This window comes from Ammospiza nelsoni, chromosome 24 (assembly GCF_027579445.1).
Source record: "Ammospiza nelsoni isolate bAmmNel1 chromosome 24, bAmmNel1.pri, whole genome shotgun sequence".
NCBI lineage: Eukaryota > Metazoa > Chordata > Aves > Passeriformes > Passerellidae > Ammospiza > Ammospiza nelsoni.
The window spans coordinates 6,482,667-6,501,170 of NC_080656.1; the positions used below are offsets into that span (position 1 = coordinate 6,482,667).

At 43.5% G+C, this 18,504-nt stretch overlaps 1 protein-coding gene across 2 annotated transcripts; it reads left to right on the plus strand.

The window, feature by feature from the left end:
• Window positions 1–3,968: 3,968 nt before the first annotated feature.
• LAYN (layilin) lies at window positions 3,969–14,783 on the plus strand. 2 transcript variants are annotated; one of them, XM_059488298.1, is made up of 8 exons: window positions 4,109–4,207; window positions 4,757–4,780; window positions 7,434–7,731; window positions 10,628–10,785; window positions 11,591–11,629; window positions 11,972–12,055; window positions 12,434–12,536; window positions 13,312–14,783. In XM_059488298.1, exons 1-8 carry the CDS (start codon window positions 4,141–4,143, stop codon window positions 13,649–13,651), a joined length of 1,113 nt encoding a protein of 370 aa, XP_059344281.1. In that variant the 5' UTR covers window positions 4,109–4,140; the 3' UTR covers window positions 13,652–14,783. The 2 variants fall into 2 exon arrangements, with proteins under 2 accessions (XP_059344282.1, XP_059344281.1); XM_059488299.1 differs by lacking the exon at window positions 4,757–4,780 and having other exon boundaries at window positions 3,969–4,207.
• Window positions 14,784–18,504: the final 3,721 nt, after the last annotated feature.

The window sequence follows — 18,504 nt, forward strand, 5'->3', positions numbered from 1 at the left end:
AAGCAAAGTAAGTGAAGGGAGTTCTGAGCAATGATTATACTCAAATGCAGAGTGGTGCTGCATAATAATTTGTATTTTAGTGTTTAATTGCTTTGCCTTTGCACTCTTGAAATGGTCTTTGTGTTGTGTTCACTGCAGTTTTATATCTATATATAAGTGTGTTATATTGTTATGTGTGTTATATTTTGTTATATTATGTTATATCTGTATATAGGTGTGTTATATTGTTAGGTGTGTTATATTGGTTATATTGTGTTATATCTATATATAGCTGTGTTATATTGGTTACATTGTGTTATATCTGTATACAGGTGTGTTATATTGTTAGCTGTGTTATATCTATGTATAAGTGTGTTATATTTTTAGATGTGTTATATTGTGTTATACTATATATGTGTGTTATTATATATCTTATATATCTATATATAAGTGTATCTTATATATCTATATAAGTGTGTTATTTTGTGAGGTGTGTTATATTGGTTATATTGCGCTATATCTAGATAAGTGTGTTATTTTGTGAGGTGTGTTATATTGGTTATATTGCGCTATATCTAGATAAGTGTGTTATTTTGTGAGGTGTGTTATATTGGTTATATTGTGCTATATCTATATAAGTGTGTTATTTTGTGAGGTGTGTTATATTGGTTATATTGTGCTATATCCATATAAGTGTGTTATTTTGTGAGGTGTGTTATATTGGTTATATTGTGCTATATCCATATTTGGGTGTTATAGACCTCCAAGAGCTCATTAGACCTGGCTGGAAGAAGGGACAGGAACAGGGACAGGCTCTGCCCTCAGCCTGGCTGCCAGGCAGTGTGGTTAGCTGATTGCCCAAAGCAACAATCACTAGCCACACAGCCAGGTGAACAGGTCTGGAACGCTGGGAGCAGGAACTGGGGAGCAGGAATCGGGCTGAGCACACCAGAGATCAGCACCAACAGACAGGCAGTGAAATAAAACAAGAGCTGCCCTCCTGCCTAGCTCTTTCCCCGTGATCCACCTCATTTACAGCTCATTTCCATTAAAAAACATGAGGATAAAATGGATTTGGGGGTTTTTTCTCCGCCAGATTTGCAGGTTTTGACTCCCATTCTGACTGGGCTCACCAAGGCCTCTGTTCTCACATCTCCCTCCATTTATTCTGGTTGAATAAAGGAAATTAAAGCCTGTGGTGCCAGCTCTTCCCCATCCTTGCAGAAGCCGGGCTGGAGTGGAAATGGCCTGAAAGGAGATGGAAACTTCTGCTGGAGCCCCAATTACTGACCTGGTTAATTATTGTGTCTCACCATATAAATAAAGCAAACTCAGATTTTCAGCCTGCCTCTGCAATTCTCCTTTTTTTTTTATTCCTAATTTTAGTAAAGCACTCCCCATTTTTAGTGAAAAGCTGGGTTTGGGAACTGGAAGTTGACTGGAGTAGAAATGGCCTGGAAAAAGATGGAAACTTCTGCTGGAACCCCAGTTATGGACCTGGTTAATTAGAGTGTCTGACCATCAACAGAACTCCCACAAATAAAGCAATCTCAGGCAAACCATTAAGCACAGAAATTGCATTTTCAGCCTGACTCTGCAATTATTATTTTTTTCCCCTAATTTTAGCACGGCACTCCCCATTTTCAGCGCAGAGCTGGGTTTGGGAGCCAGGCCAGGCAGAGCAATCTGCAGGAGGTGCTGAGCTCTGCAAACCTTTCCCGAGAGTCAGCAATCCCCCTTTCCCCATCAATAATCCCAAAAGGAATCTCATCCATCACTAGCCATTAGTCTGCTCTGAATTCTGCCTGCAGCCAGCAACAGTTCACTGAGGCTTCCCTTTCTTTTTGTTTTTTAATTTTTTTTCTTAATTCCTTGGAAGGTTGGACTTGATGGGTTTGGAGGGGTTTTCCAAGCAGGGATGAAAGCCAGGATTTGCAGCTTTGGGCAGCCATAAAGATTCATTTGAAGCAGTAAATGGTTTTACACAAATATAGGACACCCTAAAAGCATCCCATAAGTCTAAGAAAATTCAAATTAATGCAGCGGACAGAATAAGAATAATGTTCAGGTTATTGTCAGTCACGGATATTGCTTAGTGCTCAAATCCAGATTTCAGATTTGATTCAGATGTGAACAAATCCAAAGGAGCAAACCCTGAAATTGTATAAATCTGGGAAGAGAATGTGGATTCATCAAAATAATTCCTTCAGCAAAGAGGATCCTGCAGGCTGGGGAACTCTGAAATTCCAGGCCAGGCACAGGAGGTAAATGAAGTTTAAGAGCACTTTAAAAAGTTATTAAGGACAATTTTCTGTCTCAAAACCACAAGAAATTAGGCAGTGAGTCTAAATTCCTCCGTTTAATATGAAAGGAATCTTGACAGCCTGGCCATTGTTATTTTTTCTATTTTTTATTTTTTATTTTTTCCATTGCTGTCTCCAAGTTTTTCCTTACTGAAACACAAATATTCACTTTATAACCAAATTACCAAACTGGCTGCTCTGCTCCCTAAAAAGCTCTCAGAAACTGGATTTGAGCAATAAAGCCAGAATTCCATTTGGGGATTTTTATTATTATCAGCAGTGAAATATAGATTCACTGATTTATAATGGTTTGGCCTGGCCTGGCCGGATGTTTATCAGGAGAATAAAATCCAGAAGTAAGAGGTCTGGATTCTATTAAGGCTTTTCCTTCCTCCTGCTGTAATTCCCAGGATACAAAGCAGAGACAAATGAGCTGAAGGTTAAGAACCAAATATCTGAATTAACACAATTTAATTCCTCAGTTGTACAGAGTAGCACTGAGATATTAAAGCTGATAAGTGCAGAGATTGGAAAAATAAGCTGGAAAACAAGATTTCAAAAGGTACTTTCAGGAATGACGTCTTCATTTTGGACATAAAAGCCTCTTTTTTTTCCTTCCTCCTTCATTTAAGCTTTTCAGTTGGTTCCTATTAAGCGGTTCCTCTTCTCAAAGTTTATTAAAATGCTGAACTAAGTCTGTCTGCTTGGCCCAAATTCCATAAACAGGGCTGGATGGAGAGCCTGGGCTGCAGGAATCAGGTGTGGAGCAGCTTCCCAAGAATCCATGCAGGAATCACAATTCCCTTGCTGTGCTTTCCCTTCCCAGGGCTAAAAACGCTGAAATTTTGGGGCCATTCCCAGGATTTTGCACTTGAAGTGATCCTTGCGGTGATCCCTTCCTACTCAGAGTAGCCAGAATATTTAGAATAGTTAGATTCAAGAATACAGAATATAGAATGGAATATAGAATGTACAATGATTCTGTAGTTAGGTTTAGAATAGTTAGCTTTAGAAAATAGTTAGATTTAGAAAACTGGGATTTGGATGGATTAAAGAAATCAGTGTTTGTCTGGAGCAACAGGAAAGCATAAAGCTCATTCCACAGCAAATGCACATCTGGGAAAGAGAAGGAAAAACCTTTCCAAAACAAACAAACAAACAAAAAAAAATCTCCAGATAGTTAGATTTACAAAACTGGGATTGGGATGGATACAATAGATCAGTGGTTGGCTGGATTGACAGGAAACCATAAAGGTCATCCTGCTTCCCCACAGCAGAATCAATCCACAGCTGGGAAAGTGAAGGAAAACCCTTTCAAAAAAACCCAAACAAACAAACAAACAAACAAACAAAAAAATCCAAATAGTTAGATTTAGAAAGCTTTTCTAAATGTAAAAAAACACATCAGGCATGGATAAAATAGGTCAGTGGTTGGCTGGAGCGACAGGAAACCATAAAGCTCATCCTGCTTCCCCGCAGCAAACGCACGGCTGGGAAAGCGAAGGAAAAAACCTTTCCACAAATAAATAAATAAATAAATAAATAAATAAATAAATAAACGATCCGAACTGGCCAGCGCGGGGCCGGACCCGCCCGTGGGTGGCTCCCGGTGGGCGGGGGGGGTTCCACGGGGACATAAAGCGGGGTCGGGGGGACGCGGGCAGAGCCATGCGGGGCGCGGGGAGCGCGCTCAGCACCGCTTCAGCGGCGGCTCCGCGGGGCCGGGGCTGAGCCGGGAGGAGGAGGAAGAGGAGGGAAGGAGGCAGAGAAAGGAGGAAGGAAGGCGGGGAAGGAAGGAGGATCTGTCGCTGTCGCTGTCGCTGTCGCGGTCGCGGTCGCTGTCCCGTCCCGCGGAGCGATGCTGGCGGCTGCGGCGCTGTGCGCGGCCGCGCTGGGATGCGCGGCGGGGGCGCGGCTGCTCAGCGGTAAGAGGGGCTGGGGATCGCTGTGACATCGTGTGGGGACCCTCTCTAACCCAAAAACACCCCCCCCAGCCCCGCCTCTGTGGCTGGGAGGGTCGCGATGCGCTGTCGCGACACGGGCAGGGATGCTGTCGCGGCATGGGCAGGGGGAGGTTGGGTTCGGTCGTTCTGGGGATCTTCTCCAACTTTTCCGGCTGGTTTTCCCCGCCGCCCTGCCCCGGGCCGCTCGCTGGAGTCAGACCCCGAGTCAGGAGGAGATGAAGGGGAAGGAGCACAAGGAATCCTTTCAGGCTGGCTCGGAGCTGCGCATTCCGGCTCCCAAAACGAGCGCTGAAATCCAGCCAGGAATCAGCTCCAGCGAATTTCCTCTGCTGAAAGCAATGGCAATTGGCTGATAAGGCACAGACTTTCTTCCTCTATTTTTTTAATGAGGAAAGAATGTGTTTGTGTACCAGGGAAGAGCTAAGTGCAGTTTTTGTGGGAGTTTCCAGAGAGTTGCAGGTTTTTAATGACGCTCTGCTGTCTGTGTTTTCCTTTTGCCTCTCCCAGCAGCAGTGGACATTTCCCTCAGAAGAGGTAAGGGGCTTTGCCTTTTTCTCAGAGCGTCAAATTGCCAAGAGAAACACAGGCTGTGCTAGAAATATACTTTATAATAGTGCTGTCATAGTAAAAATCCTGCTTCTGTTGTAATCCCTGTGCAAAATGTTAGCAAACTCCATTTCTGGCTATTTAACTGCTGAAAAATTCCAGTAGGAAAGGTGTTTAAACTCCCACCCCTCCAGTGACCAACATACAAGGATAAAGCAAAGCCAGCAATGATCCCATGGCAGGGTTTGTAGTGACCTGTCCTTGTATTATCCATTTGTTCCAAGCACACCACAAGTGTTGCTGAATGTTTTCTTTCTGTAAAAACATGTAGGTTAGCAGATTGTGCCTGCAAAGAAATATTTACTGAGCAAAACAAAGCTGTTTGTTTCCACAGTCTAAATATTGGGACTGCTCTGCTGAAAAAAACACCCGAGTGCATCATTTTGGATGATGTGTCTTTTCACTTTGATCTTCCCTCAGAACCAAAATAAGCTCTGCTGCTCCTGCATGAGACAGTCCTTGGCTTGTGACAGCCTGAAAACAGACATTGTTTACTCCCTGGGCAGGCAGAAACATTGCAGAGCTGGAAACTGGGCTGTGGGAATTCAAATTGTGATCCCGAGTACAGATACTGAAAATGAAAGAGTTTGAGGTTGGATGTAAATCAGAAATTCTGCCCTGTGAGGGTGGTGAGGCCCTGCCTGGCCAGAGGGGTTGGGGATGTCCCATGCTGGGAGTGCCCAAGGCCAGGCTGGACTGGGCTTGGAGCAGCCTGGGACGGTGGGAGGTGTCCCCATAAGGGGGTTTGAAGGCCCTTTCCAACCCCAAACATTCTGGGATTCTGTGGCACTGCAATATCCATTGAAATATTGCATATAGATCTATTATACCCATATTGCATGTAGATAATATATATTATATCTATATTGCATATCTCTATATTGCATATATGTATCTCTATATTGCATATAGATATATCTATATTGCATACAGATATAATATCTATTGTCTCTATATTATAACTATATATCTATAGTATATTATAGCTATATTATATAGAGATAACATATATCTATATTGCTTATCTATATTGCATACAGATATAATATATATTGTATCTATATTATAACTATATATCTATAGTATATTGTAGCTATATTATATAGAGATAACATATTATATCTATATTGCATATCTATATTGCATACAGATATAATATATATTATATCTCTATTATAACTATATATCTATAGTATATTATAGCTATATTATATAGAGATAACATATATCTATATTGCATATCTATATTGCATACAGATATGATATATATTGTATCTATATTATAACTATATATCTATAGTAAATTATAGCTATATTATATAGAGATAACATATTATATCTATATTGCATATCTATATTGCATACAGATATGATATATATTGTATCTATATTATAACTATATATCTATAGTACATTGTAGCTATATTATATAGAGATAACATATTATATCTATATTGCATATCTATATTGCATACAGATATAATATATATTATATCTCTATTATAACTATATATCTATAGTATATTATAGCTATATTATATAGAGATAACATATATCTATATTGCATATCTATATTGCATACAGATATGATATATATTGTATCTATATTATAACTATATATCTATAGTAAATTATAGCTATATTATATAGAGATAACATATTATATCTATATTGCATATCTATATTGCATACAGATATAATATATATTGTATCTATATTATAACTATATATCTATAGTATATTGTAGCTATATTATATAGAGATAACATATTATATCTATATTGCATATCTATATTGCATACAGATATGATATATATTGTACTATATTATAACTATATATCTATAGTATATTATAGCTATATTATATAGAGATAACATATATTATATCTATATTGCATATCTATATTGCATACAGATATAATATATATTGTATCTATATTATAACTATATATCTATAGTATATTATAGCTATATTATATAGAGATAACATATATTATATCTATATTGCATATCTATATTGAACATTTATTCCATATAGATATAATATACGTTTTATCTTTATCGCATATCTATATATCTATATTGCATAGAGATATATACTATATATTTTGCATATCTATATTACATTTATATTACATATAGATATATTATATATTATTGCATATAGATACATATTGCATAAAAGATCAGTTCTTGCTATCTCTGCTTGTATAAGGAAATCTCTAATTTTGACCATTTAACTCCTTAAAAATAATGACCATTTTAAAAAGCCTCTTGGAACCCTTGCCAGGGAGCTTTGCTTTTTAAGAGGTTGCATGTGCCAGCTTGCTCTGGCACAGTGTTTCTTTGGGAGGAACTCCCAGGATCTGCAAATCCCAGAGAAATCATGAGAAGAGCAGGACATGAAAGGACCTAAACTTTGAGATTCAGCAATAAAAATTTGGAGATGCCACAGAAAAGCCTTTCACCTGTGTTGTATTTTCCACATAAACAACACAAACCTCACCCAAACTGATGTTTTATTTTAATTTCGATGCCGTTTAGTGCCATTCCTGTGACAGCTTTCTCTCCCTCCCTGCAGGGCAGACGGTGTGCAGGCGTGGGACGCAGAAACCCTGCTACAAAATCGTTTATTTCCACGATGCCTCCCGCAGGACCAGCTATGAGGAGGCTCACCTGGCCTGCAGGGCTGACGGGGGACACCTGGTCAGCATCGAGAGCCCAGCGGAGCAGAGACTGATCGAATCCTTGATCAGGAGCCTCCTGGCCTCGGATGGAGACTTCTGGATTGGGCTCAGGAGGAGGAAGGAGGAGGGGGACAACAGCACTGAGTGTCACCGCTTCTACTCCTGGTCAGACGGGAGCTCGTCCAAATTTCGGTGGGTACATGGGGGTAGCACTGTGGGGCTGGCACAGGAATTCGGGATTTTGTCCAAAAAATCCAGGCAGTGATGTCCCAGCTGTCACCTGTGCTCCTTCTGTGTTGTGTTTTCTGAGACCACCATTGTTGGGAGGAACGTTACTGACTCCATGTTCTCAGAAAGCTGATTTATTATTTTATGATCTATATTATATTATATTACTTGTACTAAACTATACTAAAGATTACAGAAAGGATACAGACAGAAGGCTAAAAGATAATAGTGAAAAACTCATGACTCTCTTCTCAGAGTCTGACACAACTTAGCTCCAACTGGCCATTAATTTCATATGAATTGTTCAATTCCATGTACATTGTTCAAAACAATTCACATGAAGGCAATGAAACAATCTCCAGCCACATTCCAAAGCAGCAAAACACACGAGAAGCGAATCAGATAATTATTGTTTTCATTTTTCTCTGAGGCTTCCCAGCTTCCCTGGAGAAAAATCCTGGGCAAAGGGATTTTTCAGAAAATGTGATGGTGGCACTTCTGCACCCATCCCATCACCCTCCTGGTGGTGCTCCGTGGGAGTGGCTGCTTTAGGCTAAATTGATCATTTTGGGGGCTGAAAGAGGGGAAACAACAAGTGGCGTGTTCTTAAAATCTCTGATTAGGCAGCTACAAATGACCTGAAGATTCCTGCACTGCAGATCCCATGAAGTTTATACCTGCTGTCCTGAAAAATGAAAAATTTTATTCCCTACCTAAGATTCCGGCACTGCAGATCCCATAAAGTTTGTACCTGATGTCCTGAATAATGAAAAATGTGATTCCTTTACTGAGGGAATAATATTTTTTCCTGTGAGACAGCAAAATACTAGAGCTGCAGGATTTATTGCAGCCATGGAAAACTAAAGTGTTCACAGCACTTTTCAGATTTCTGCCTCTCTGTCTTAAGGAACCACAGGATTTGTTATGATTAAATTATAAAAGCAGCAAAACTGACACCAATTTGCATCCTTATATCAGACATGTAAAAAACACCTTGAAATTTTGACCTTTTTTGCTCTGGGAGCAAGCCATAAAGCATTTCATTGACTCAGAAAGGAACAAATAAAATGAGGTTTTAGCATTATTTGATATCTTGAAGTCTCTCAGATGAGAGAGACGTGGCTCAGATATTGGGGGTGGATAATGGGAAGCTGGCACCAGAATCTGCTGCTAAGAAACAGGCACAGCTTTGCTGCCTTCCATTGGTGAGACACTCTTCTTTCTGCTGAATGACAGAGCCAAGGAAAACACCAGGGGAGGAAGGAAGTGAGGGAGGAATAAAGCACTGGAATGGTTGGAAAAACACCATTTAAAATGGGTGTTCTCCCATGCTGAGAACCTCAGGAAATCTGGAATTATTTATGTCCTATGCATAATTTTTGGCAGGCAGAACATTGCTCGTTCCAGAATCAGTGGGGATTGAACAATTGGCAAAATCAGGGCGGTTTCAGAGGTGTTTTCTGAGCTGCATAAAATATCTCCTCACCAACAGTGATTTTACAGTGCACTGTAAAATCCTCCCTCCTGTGCACTGCCTGGAAAAGCAGCACAGGTGGCTGGTGGTGAGGTTTATTCTTAGAAAACAAAAAAAAGAAATTATCTGCAAGGCTGTGGTGGTGCATTTCTGACAGAAGAAGGCAGGTCCTGCTTCAGATTTTTAATTTTTTTTATTAAATATGTGCCAAAATTCTGCAGGCATTGAGACTGAGAGAGCAAAAATGATGATTTTTGCACAGGTTTAAAATTAAGTGTTAAAATTGAGCTCCTCTGCAAGGCTCAGTGAACTCAGGAGAACTTGGACTTTCTCTGCACAATTGCAGCTAATTTTGAGCTACTTTAACGTTCAAGAAATTATTTTGTCTACAAGAAAATAGTGAATTCTAAACCCACATTCTTAAAGATGCACCCAGGGACCAGAACTGAATCCTCATTCCTGGTTTATTCCATTGTGTCCATGCTCATTGCCACTACATTTAAGAAACAAATTTATTAAAAAATAGTTCTGAAAATCTGAATTAAAAGAACGAATAACTGCATTTCATCCCTCCCATTTTCCATTTTCAGTGGAGGAAAATTTCCTTCAGAGGGAAGGGAAATTGTGAGGAGCTCAGCCCTTTGCTCACTGATATTTGTAGAACTTGCTTGCGGGGTTTGAAAATCTGAATTAAAAGGACAAATAACTGCATTTCATCACTCCCATTTTCCATTTACAGTGGAGGGGAATTTCCCTTCAGAGGGAATCTCCCTTCAGAGGGAAGGGCAATTGTGATGAGCTCAACCCTTTGCTCGCTGATATTTGTCGAACACCTTGCTTGCGGGGTTCGAAAAATCTGAATTCCAAGAACAAACAACTGCATTTCATCCCTCCCATTTCCCCAGTGGAGCTGCAGGGTGTGCCACTACCCCTCTAACTCTGCTTTTCTCCCCTCCAAGCAGTGGAGCTGCAGGGTGTGTCAATTATTAATTATTAAATTATCAGCCACTCATTGTCAGGGACACCCCAAAAGAATCTCCCCTGCAGTCTGCACTTCCCCTGTGCTGTTCCCTGCCCCATCCTGCAGGGAAAATCCCATTGCTGGTGATGCTGCAGGGATTGCAGCGCAAGAATCCCAGTGCACCTCACACACCTTCGCAGCTCTCAGCCTCTTCAATCTCCTCCCAGCCTCGCTTTTTTATTATTTAAAAAAAAATAAATCTGCAGTATTAATGAAGCCCCTTCTTTCCAGCTGCGGCAACAGAGCCCTGGAAGCCAAAATTCAGTGGAGCCGCAGGGTGTGCCACTACCCCTCTAACTCTGCTTTTTTCCCCTCCAAGCTGCTGGCAGCTGGCCCTGAGGTGGTTTTTGTGTGGTTTTCCCCAGGAACTGGTACGTGGACGAGCCGTCGTGCGGGGGCGAGGTGTGCGTGGTGCTCTACCACCAGCCCTCTGCCCCCCCGGGGGTGGGGGGTCCCTACATGTTCCAGTGGAACGATGACAGGTGCACCGTGAGGAACAACTTCATCTGCAAGTACTCCCTGGGTGAGGAGGCTCTGTGGGGCTGCAGGTCTGCAGGAGGGGCAATGAGGAGCGTGGTGGGTGATAGGGAAATCGCAGAGGGGATTGAGGGCTGGTCTGCAAGAGAAGCTGAACTAATAGAATAAATAATAATTGGTGATTAAATAACAATTGATAATTAAATAATAATTGATGGTTTTCCAGTGTATCCATAGCAAGGAAGGAGACAAGGCTGTCAGCATAGGAACAGATTAGAAATGATACGTGAAAGTTTTTGTGAGCTGGACTAAGTGCATACGTACATGTGTATACATGCCTTATTAAATTTCTGTAAAATTTACAGAAATTTCTCAAAGTTATACATAAATTCTGCAAAACAGAATTTCTGTTTTGCGGAATTTACAGAATTTCTGTTTTACAGGAGTCCTGTAAACTTACAGAATTTTCTGTAAAACTTACCGATTATATTAACACTAATTGCCTTGCAGCAATGAATATAATGAGTTATTGTGGTGCAGTTGATGATTTAAGATCAGGCTTTGTTAAGAGTATATAAGCTGGAGAACACACAGAATAAAAACTCTTTCTACTTACATACTGAGCACGTGTGTGTGTCACATCCAACCTAACAGGGACAGGAGAGCCTCCCTCAGTTTTTAATTTATTCAGCAAATCAGGAAAACATGCCCGTGTGTCTGTAGCTGCTTGTGGTTTGCATAAATTCCCTGGGGGTTTTCATGAGGGGTTTGAGGTCTCAGATAGGGGGAGAACACAGAAGAAATTGTGCATTTCATTCATGGGGAAATTCTGCGTTTCTCTTTTCCTCCAGAGAAGCCAACAAGAGCTCCAATAGACAATTCCCGAAGAGGTGAGTTGGACAGATTTGTATGGGAATTTTTCTAAAATTATTAAAATATTTTAATAATTAAAGTAATGATTTCAACTATTAATTATTACATTATCAGCCACTCATTGTCAGGGACACCCCAAAAGAATCTCCCCTGCAGTCTGCACTTCCCCTGTGCTGTTCCCTGCCCCATCCTGCAGGGAAAATCCCATTGCTGGTGATGCTGCAGGGATTGCAGCGCAAGAATCCCAGTGCACCTCACACACCTTCGCAGCTCTCAGCCTCTTCAATCTCCTCCCAGCCTCGCTTTTTTATTATTTAAAAAAATAAATCTGCAGTATTAATGAAGCCCCTTCTTTCCAGCTGTGGCAACAGAGCCCTGGAAGCCAAAATTCCCAGAGGAACGCTGGAGGAAAGGTGCCAATGGAACAGCTGGGAGGGCCAAAGGTAAATTCTGCTCTCAAAATCTCATTTCAAGTGTTTGGCCCAAAATGTGGAAGACTGAATATAGAAAACTGCCTCTGGAATAAAAAAAAAAATTATCTTAAGAATTTCCCAGGACAGAATAAGGAGGTTGCTCTGGAGGTAAAAATGTTCAAAATCCAAAGCTGTGCCAAGTATTTTGGGTGTGAGAAAGCCACTTTTATTATTTATTTATTGTGAACTGTGTTATTACATTTATTGTGAATGTTACATAATGAATATGATGTTATTATTGTGAATTTTATTATTATATTTCTTGTGAATGTTTTCTTTTTACACCTGTGATTAACCATGAAAAATTTGCAATTTCTTCTCATGACCCTGCTTCATTTTTGCCCCCAGAACCCATTCAGGGCCTTGCCTTCATCCTGATTTCCAGCGTTCCTGTGCTGCTTCTCCTGCTGGCCATCACAGGCATCTCCTGCTTTTGGCTCTTCATGAAGAGGTGAGGGGAATTTTTGTGTTCTGAATTAGCAGTGACACCTTGTCCTGTTCACAGCTGATTTCACCATCCTGGAAAAAGCTCTGCACAGGAGTGTTTGCAGCTAGAGAAATGCTGGAAAAGTGGTGTTGATGCTCTAGGCTGGGTTAATTGAGAAGTAAAATTCTATGTAAATCACATTTTTGTATAGGAGACAGGAAAAAATATCACCAAGATTACTATTTTGATGTGTTAACCGTTTTACTTTTCTTATTGAAGATTTGAATTCTCAGAAGTTCCCCTTCAAAAGCAAAAAATGAAGCAAATGAAAGGATAAGAATTTGGAGCAGAGAATGTTCAGCAATGTCCTACCCTTGCCTTCCCTGCATGCACAGCAGCTCGGGAGGGAATGCTGGCTGGGATTTTGGGAGTGTCAGGAGGAGTTTTGTTGTCCCAGCATCTGCAGGTCCTGCCCTGGAATTTCCCAGGAGAGCAGCCTGGAATCAGGAATGTCCTGGGAATAAGGAATGTCCAGGCTCATCACCAGCTCACTGTCACAGTTCTGCTGTTGGTTTGTGCTTTCCTCTGTGCTATTTCATGGCTTTTCCCTTTTCCCTGCCCTCCCAAGGAGAAGGGAGCTGCTGGTGCAGCCCTCAGCATGTCCTGGGATTTTCCAGGAGAGCGGCCTGGAATAAGGAACACCCTGGGCCCAGCCTGGCTCAAAGCCCATCACCAAATCACTGTCAGGGCTGTGCCTTGTGTTTTCCTCTGTGCTATTTTATGTTTTTTCCCTCCTCAGGAGACAGGAGCTGCTGGATGTGGCCCCCGAGGGTGACAGGGCCTGGCTGCCCCAGCCCGGCAGGGACAGCCCCAGGCTGGACATCTCCAGGGTGCTCCACAAGCAGAGCGAAGCTGACCTGGCTGGGGCCAGGCCTGGCACGAAGAATTCCTCCTTCCGTGCCCAGGAGGGGCTGCAGAGCCCCTGCAGGGACCCCCAGGGCCCCTCCAGCAGGGGCTGGGTGGCGCTGGCCAGCACGGAGAGTGGCTTTGTCACCAACGACGTCTACGAGCTCTGCGGGGACCGCGTGGGCAGGAGCAAGGAGTCCACCTGGGTGGACAATGAGATTTATGGATATTGAGGAAATGGACCTAAAAACCTACTGGAGTTTGGATTTTGGGTGTCAACGTGAATTTTCTTGCCCTCTCTATGCACTTGTTTGAAAATGGGGTGTTGCTTTGGGACATGAAATAAAACAGTGTGTGGTGGTGTTTGAGGGTCCCAGGACAAGGGAAAAGATGAGAACCTTGACTCCATGTTTCAGAAGGCTGATTTATTATTTTATGATATATATTATATTAAAAGAAAATTATATACTAAAACTATACTAAAAGAATAGAAGGATTTCATCAGAAGGCTTGAAAGAAATAGAAAATAATAATAATAAAATCTTGTGACTGATCAGAGAGTCTGAGACAGCCAGACTGTGATTGGCCATTAATTAGAAACAACCACATGAGACCAATCACAGGTGCACCTGTTGCATTTCACAGCAGCAGATAATCAATGTTTACATTTTGTTTCTGAGGCCTCTCAGGAGAAAAGATCCCAGCAAAAGGATTTTTCATAAAATATGTCTGTGACAACAACATGGACATACAACTCTCCAAGGTAAAAAAGAAGTTTAATTTCTGACTCCCAACATTTATAGATTTCCAAAAGTGACAGTGGATTGGAGGGTGACAGTGCCACCTCTCCAATGACACTGGACAAACCAAGAGCCCATCAAATTCCTCCTCCTCCATAAAAGAATGCAAACAATCGGTTATTTACAGAAAGCGTGTGAGAAAGTTTGCTACAAGAATGTAAACATCAGAAGGCTCAGAAAAACTTAAAAAATCAGGGTGACAATGCTGTGTGTGGTGTCTGTCCTGGTTTTGCATTGTGCTCTTATTCTTCTATTTTCTGCAAGAATAGGGGTTTTTAAAGATCCAAACTGAAAGGAATGTACAGATTTTGCTTTGCACCAAGGAATGACACGTTAACACCCCCCATTCCTTTTTGTACCAAGGATATGCCATGAAACTGAAGGACAATCCAAAATCCTTATTTATTTACAGACCTCCTCCTCCTCAAAGGTGCTAAAAGTTCCCCGTAGTGTGTGATGGAGCTTTCCTGGAGATGCTGAACACAGCGGGTGGGGAAGGAACCCCTTGGTTTGCTTTGCTTGTGTGTGTGACTTTCACTGTGCCTATTAAATTTCTTTATCTCAACCCATGAGTTTGCTCATTTTTACTCCTCCAATTCCCTCCCTCATTCTGCTGGAAGGGGCAGAGACCAAGAAGTGGAAGGGGAATGACCAAGCAACCAAAGAGTGCCCGGCAGGAACACAAATATTTCACACCTTTTGTTCTGCAGGTGATTTTCTGGCTCCAGGAGAGCAATATTGCTTCAGAACAAGACTATGAAACACCTAAAATGTGTTTTAGTTGCCTAAAAGTTTGCTGTTCTCCATTGCACATAAATAAATAGGAAAATGGAAAAAAAATTTCATAAGCTGGTAGGAAACAAAGGTTTGGCAAAAAGTTGTTTTAAATGTGGCTGAAACAGCAACAGAACTCAGTGCAGGCATAGCCATGAATCTCTTCTGCCAAAATAGGCAGGAAGAAGTTTTCAGATCTCTGAGCTGCTGCTGACTGCTGCAAACACTGAAATGTTCCAGTTGTCACAGCTGCTTTTCACTTCCTAAGTGTCCCAGGTGCTGTGGCTGCGGTGTCACAGCAGTTCCTCCACCAGGACACGGGGCAAATAAAGCCCTGAAAGGAGAAATCCCTTTAAAAAATAAATAATCTTCTAATTGCTTTGAAAACAGCATTGAGAGGGCAACAATTTCTCCTGAAAAGCAAAATCTTGATACAGGAGAGTGGTCAGGGCTGGGCACTCACAGTATCTGGATTTTCTAATGCAGTAATTAATGCAAACCAAGCAGAAATCCATCCACTTTTAATCTTGTATTCTTGGCCTCCTTATTTTTTCTTTTTGCCAGCTTTTAGCATCTTTTGGGCACCGAAAAAGAGGAAAATGAGGGGGAGAACTTGTCAGATGCTGGAGTTCAGCTGCGCAAAGCCAAATGTATGATCCGACCTCTTGAGCCTCCCATTGGGCTCGGACAGTGATCTGAACGTGCTGGGCGTTATTAAGGCGAGGAAATTTTATAATTTTTTATAAATGGTATAAGTTTGACCCCTCCTTTGGGGCATCCCAGCTGCGGGAGGATGTGCGGGAGCAGCGACCACACGAGGGCATGTGCGCTCCACGTTCGTGTCCTGGAAAATCCGCTCAGCCCCGTTTGGGAGGGGCTTGAATCCCTTTCCTTGGAGCAGAGCAAAAATCATCAGCGACCGCTGAAATCTGCCCTGCAGAGGATGATTTTTATGGGTGCAGTTCCTCTCCTTGCGTTTTTAAGCCCTGTTTTTAAGCCCTGAACTTTCCAGCTTTGTGGTGAGGTTTCTGCAGAAGTTTTTCCCTTCCGAGCACCAAAATCTGGCTCAGTCGTTCATTTTCATTAATCTGGTTTAATCATTCAAATCTGGCTTAATCATCAATCATTCACCCTCACCAGGATGAGGCTTGAAAGTGGGCAGGAAGCAAATAAGTGTTTGCAGGCTAAAAAACTTCATTTAGGGTGACGTGACTGAGGAGTATTAGGTAACACTCTGTAGGGAAAAAAGCAACTTTTGACACGCCGAGTTTGGATGTGAAGAAAAGGTGAAAGAGGAGTGAAATTTGGCAAGTGGCAGCTGGGGATGACACCATTTGCTATTCAAAGAGGATTCTGGAAGGCTCTCTCACGTAGCCATCAATCACTGAAAGGGTGGATGTCTGACTAACCCCAGCCATCAGTTACTCACTGCCAGAACTTGTGCAGGGGATAAATCGAGCAGCAGCAGCTCCCTGCTTCTCCATGGCAGCCCGAGGCAGCAGCGTCATCCCCAAATGTCACTCCTTGGAGGGATCTCATCAGCAGTGAAGGACAAGCATTAATTTCTGCACAGAGACCTTCAGTTCCCTCTGCAGAACAGTCATCGCTGCTTGACACTCAACAAAAGTAACTTTTCACGAGGATGAGGCAGCTTTACGTGTAAAACCTGCCTAAAAAGGGAAAGAATGACACAACTTTGTTCCTCGCGTTCATCCACTCTTTTTCTTTTTTTCTTTTTATTTCTGTGTCCACTCTGTGTGCTCATAAAGCTCTGTGGCTGATTCAACAGGCACGTGCTGTGCCATCAGCTTTGGGATGGGCCTGGTTTAGTCAGTTTAGAAAGATTCCAGGGGTGATTCCTGGTTCCCAAACGTCAGGAAGGCACCAGTCCTCCAGCCTGGGATGGAGCAGGGGAGAGGGAGGGACAGGCATGAACTCAGAGAGCAAAAATTGCTGAAACAAACAAAGTGAATTTGAAAATGTAAGTGCATCTTTTAAATGCACACTTAGTAAGTGCATCCTTTAAGTGCACACTTACATTCTAAAGCAGAACGAGTGGGCTCAGCACTGAAAAGCAAATTCAGCACTGAAAAGAAAATTCAGCAGAAAGGGCCTTAAATTTCTTCACACATTCTCAGCTCTGATGGTCCTCAGACCATTTCAGGTCAAAGGGACCAACAGAGCCTGCCTTTCCAAGTGTGCAGGAATTAAAAACAGAAGAATAATTCCCTGAGAAAGGACCTGCAAAAATCACCCTGTGCATCTGCCTGGCCACCTCAGGACATCACAAAAGTCATTTAGGGACTCCATTCAAACACCCCTGAGACACTGCCAGGCTTGGGCCCCTGAGCAGCTCCCTGGGAAGCCTTGAGCACTCTCTTGGTACAGAAATGCTCCATAACCTCCTGTCTGGACCTCTCTGACACAGCTCTGAGCCATCCCCAAGTGTCCTGTCACTGAGGGAAGGGCTCAGCACCTCCTTCTCCTCGTCCCCTCCTCGGGAAGCTGCAGAGAGCCTGAGGTTGTTCCTCTTGACCCAAAACCGAGCTGGGTGTGTTTGGCTCACAGAAGGCTGAGGGGATGTCACCAAGGTCACCAAGGTGTACAAACACCCTCAGAGGGTGTCAGAGGATGGGGACAGGCTCCGTTCAGTGTGACAGAATGAGGAACAACGGCCAGAAATTTAACAAACCCCCAAGTTCCACCCCAAAACGGGTCAGAACATCCCATGGAGGGTGGCTGGAGACACCCGAGGCACCCGGCCGCGCTGCGGTGCCACCTGCCCCAGGGACCGTCCCTCTGCGAGGGCGCTGGACCGGGAGATGCCAGCGCGGAGGGGACGCTCCAGTGGGGGACAGAGCGCGGGCGCCGCGGCTGCCACCTCCAGGGCTGGTGGCACTGGCATTGTCCCCGCGCGATGTCCTGGTGCCGGTGTCACTGTCCCTGTCCCTTGTCCCGCTCCCGGTCCCCAGTGTCCCGGTGTCCTGGTGCCGGTGTCACTGTCCCGGTGTCCCGGGTGTCCCGGTGTCCGGGTGTCCGGGTGTCCCAGTGTCACTGTCCCTGTCCCTGGTCCCGGACGTCCCGGGTGTCCCGGTGCCACTGTCCCTGTCCCTGCGTGGTGTCCCGGTACCGGTGTCACTGTCCCTGTCCCTTGTCCCGCTCCCGGTCCCCGGTGTCCCGGTGTCCTGGTGCCGGTGTCACTGTCCTGGTGTCCCGGGTGTCCCGGTGTCCGGGTGTCCCGGTGTCCCTGTCCCTGTCCCCGGTGTCCCGGCGTCACTGTCCCTGTCCCGGGTGTCCCGGGTGTCCCGGTGTCCCGGTGGCGGTGTCCCTGTCCCTGTCCCCGGTGTCCCGGGTGTCCCGGTGTCCCGGTGCCGGTGTCCCTGTCCCTGTCCCCTGCCATGTGCCGGTGTCCCGGTGCCGGTGTCCCTGTCCCTGTCCCCTGCCATGTGCCGGTGTCCCGGTGCCGGTGTCCCTGTCCCTGTCCCCTGCCATGTGCCGGTGTCCCGGTGCCG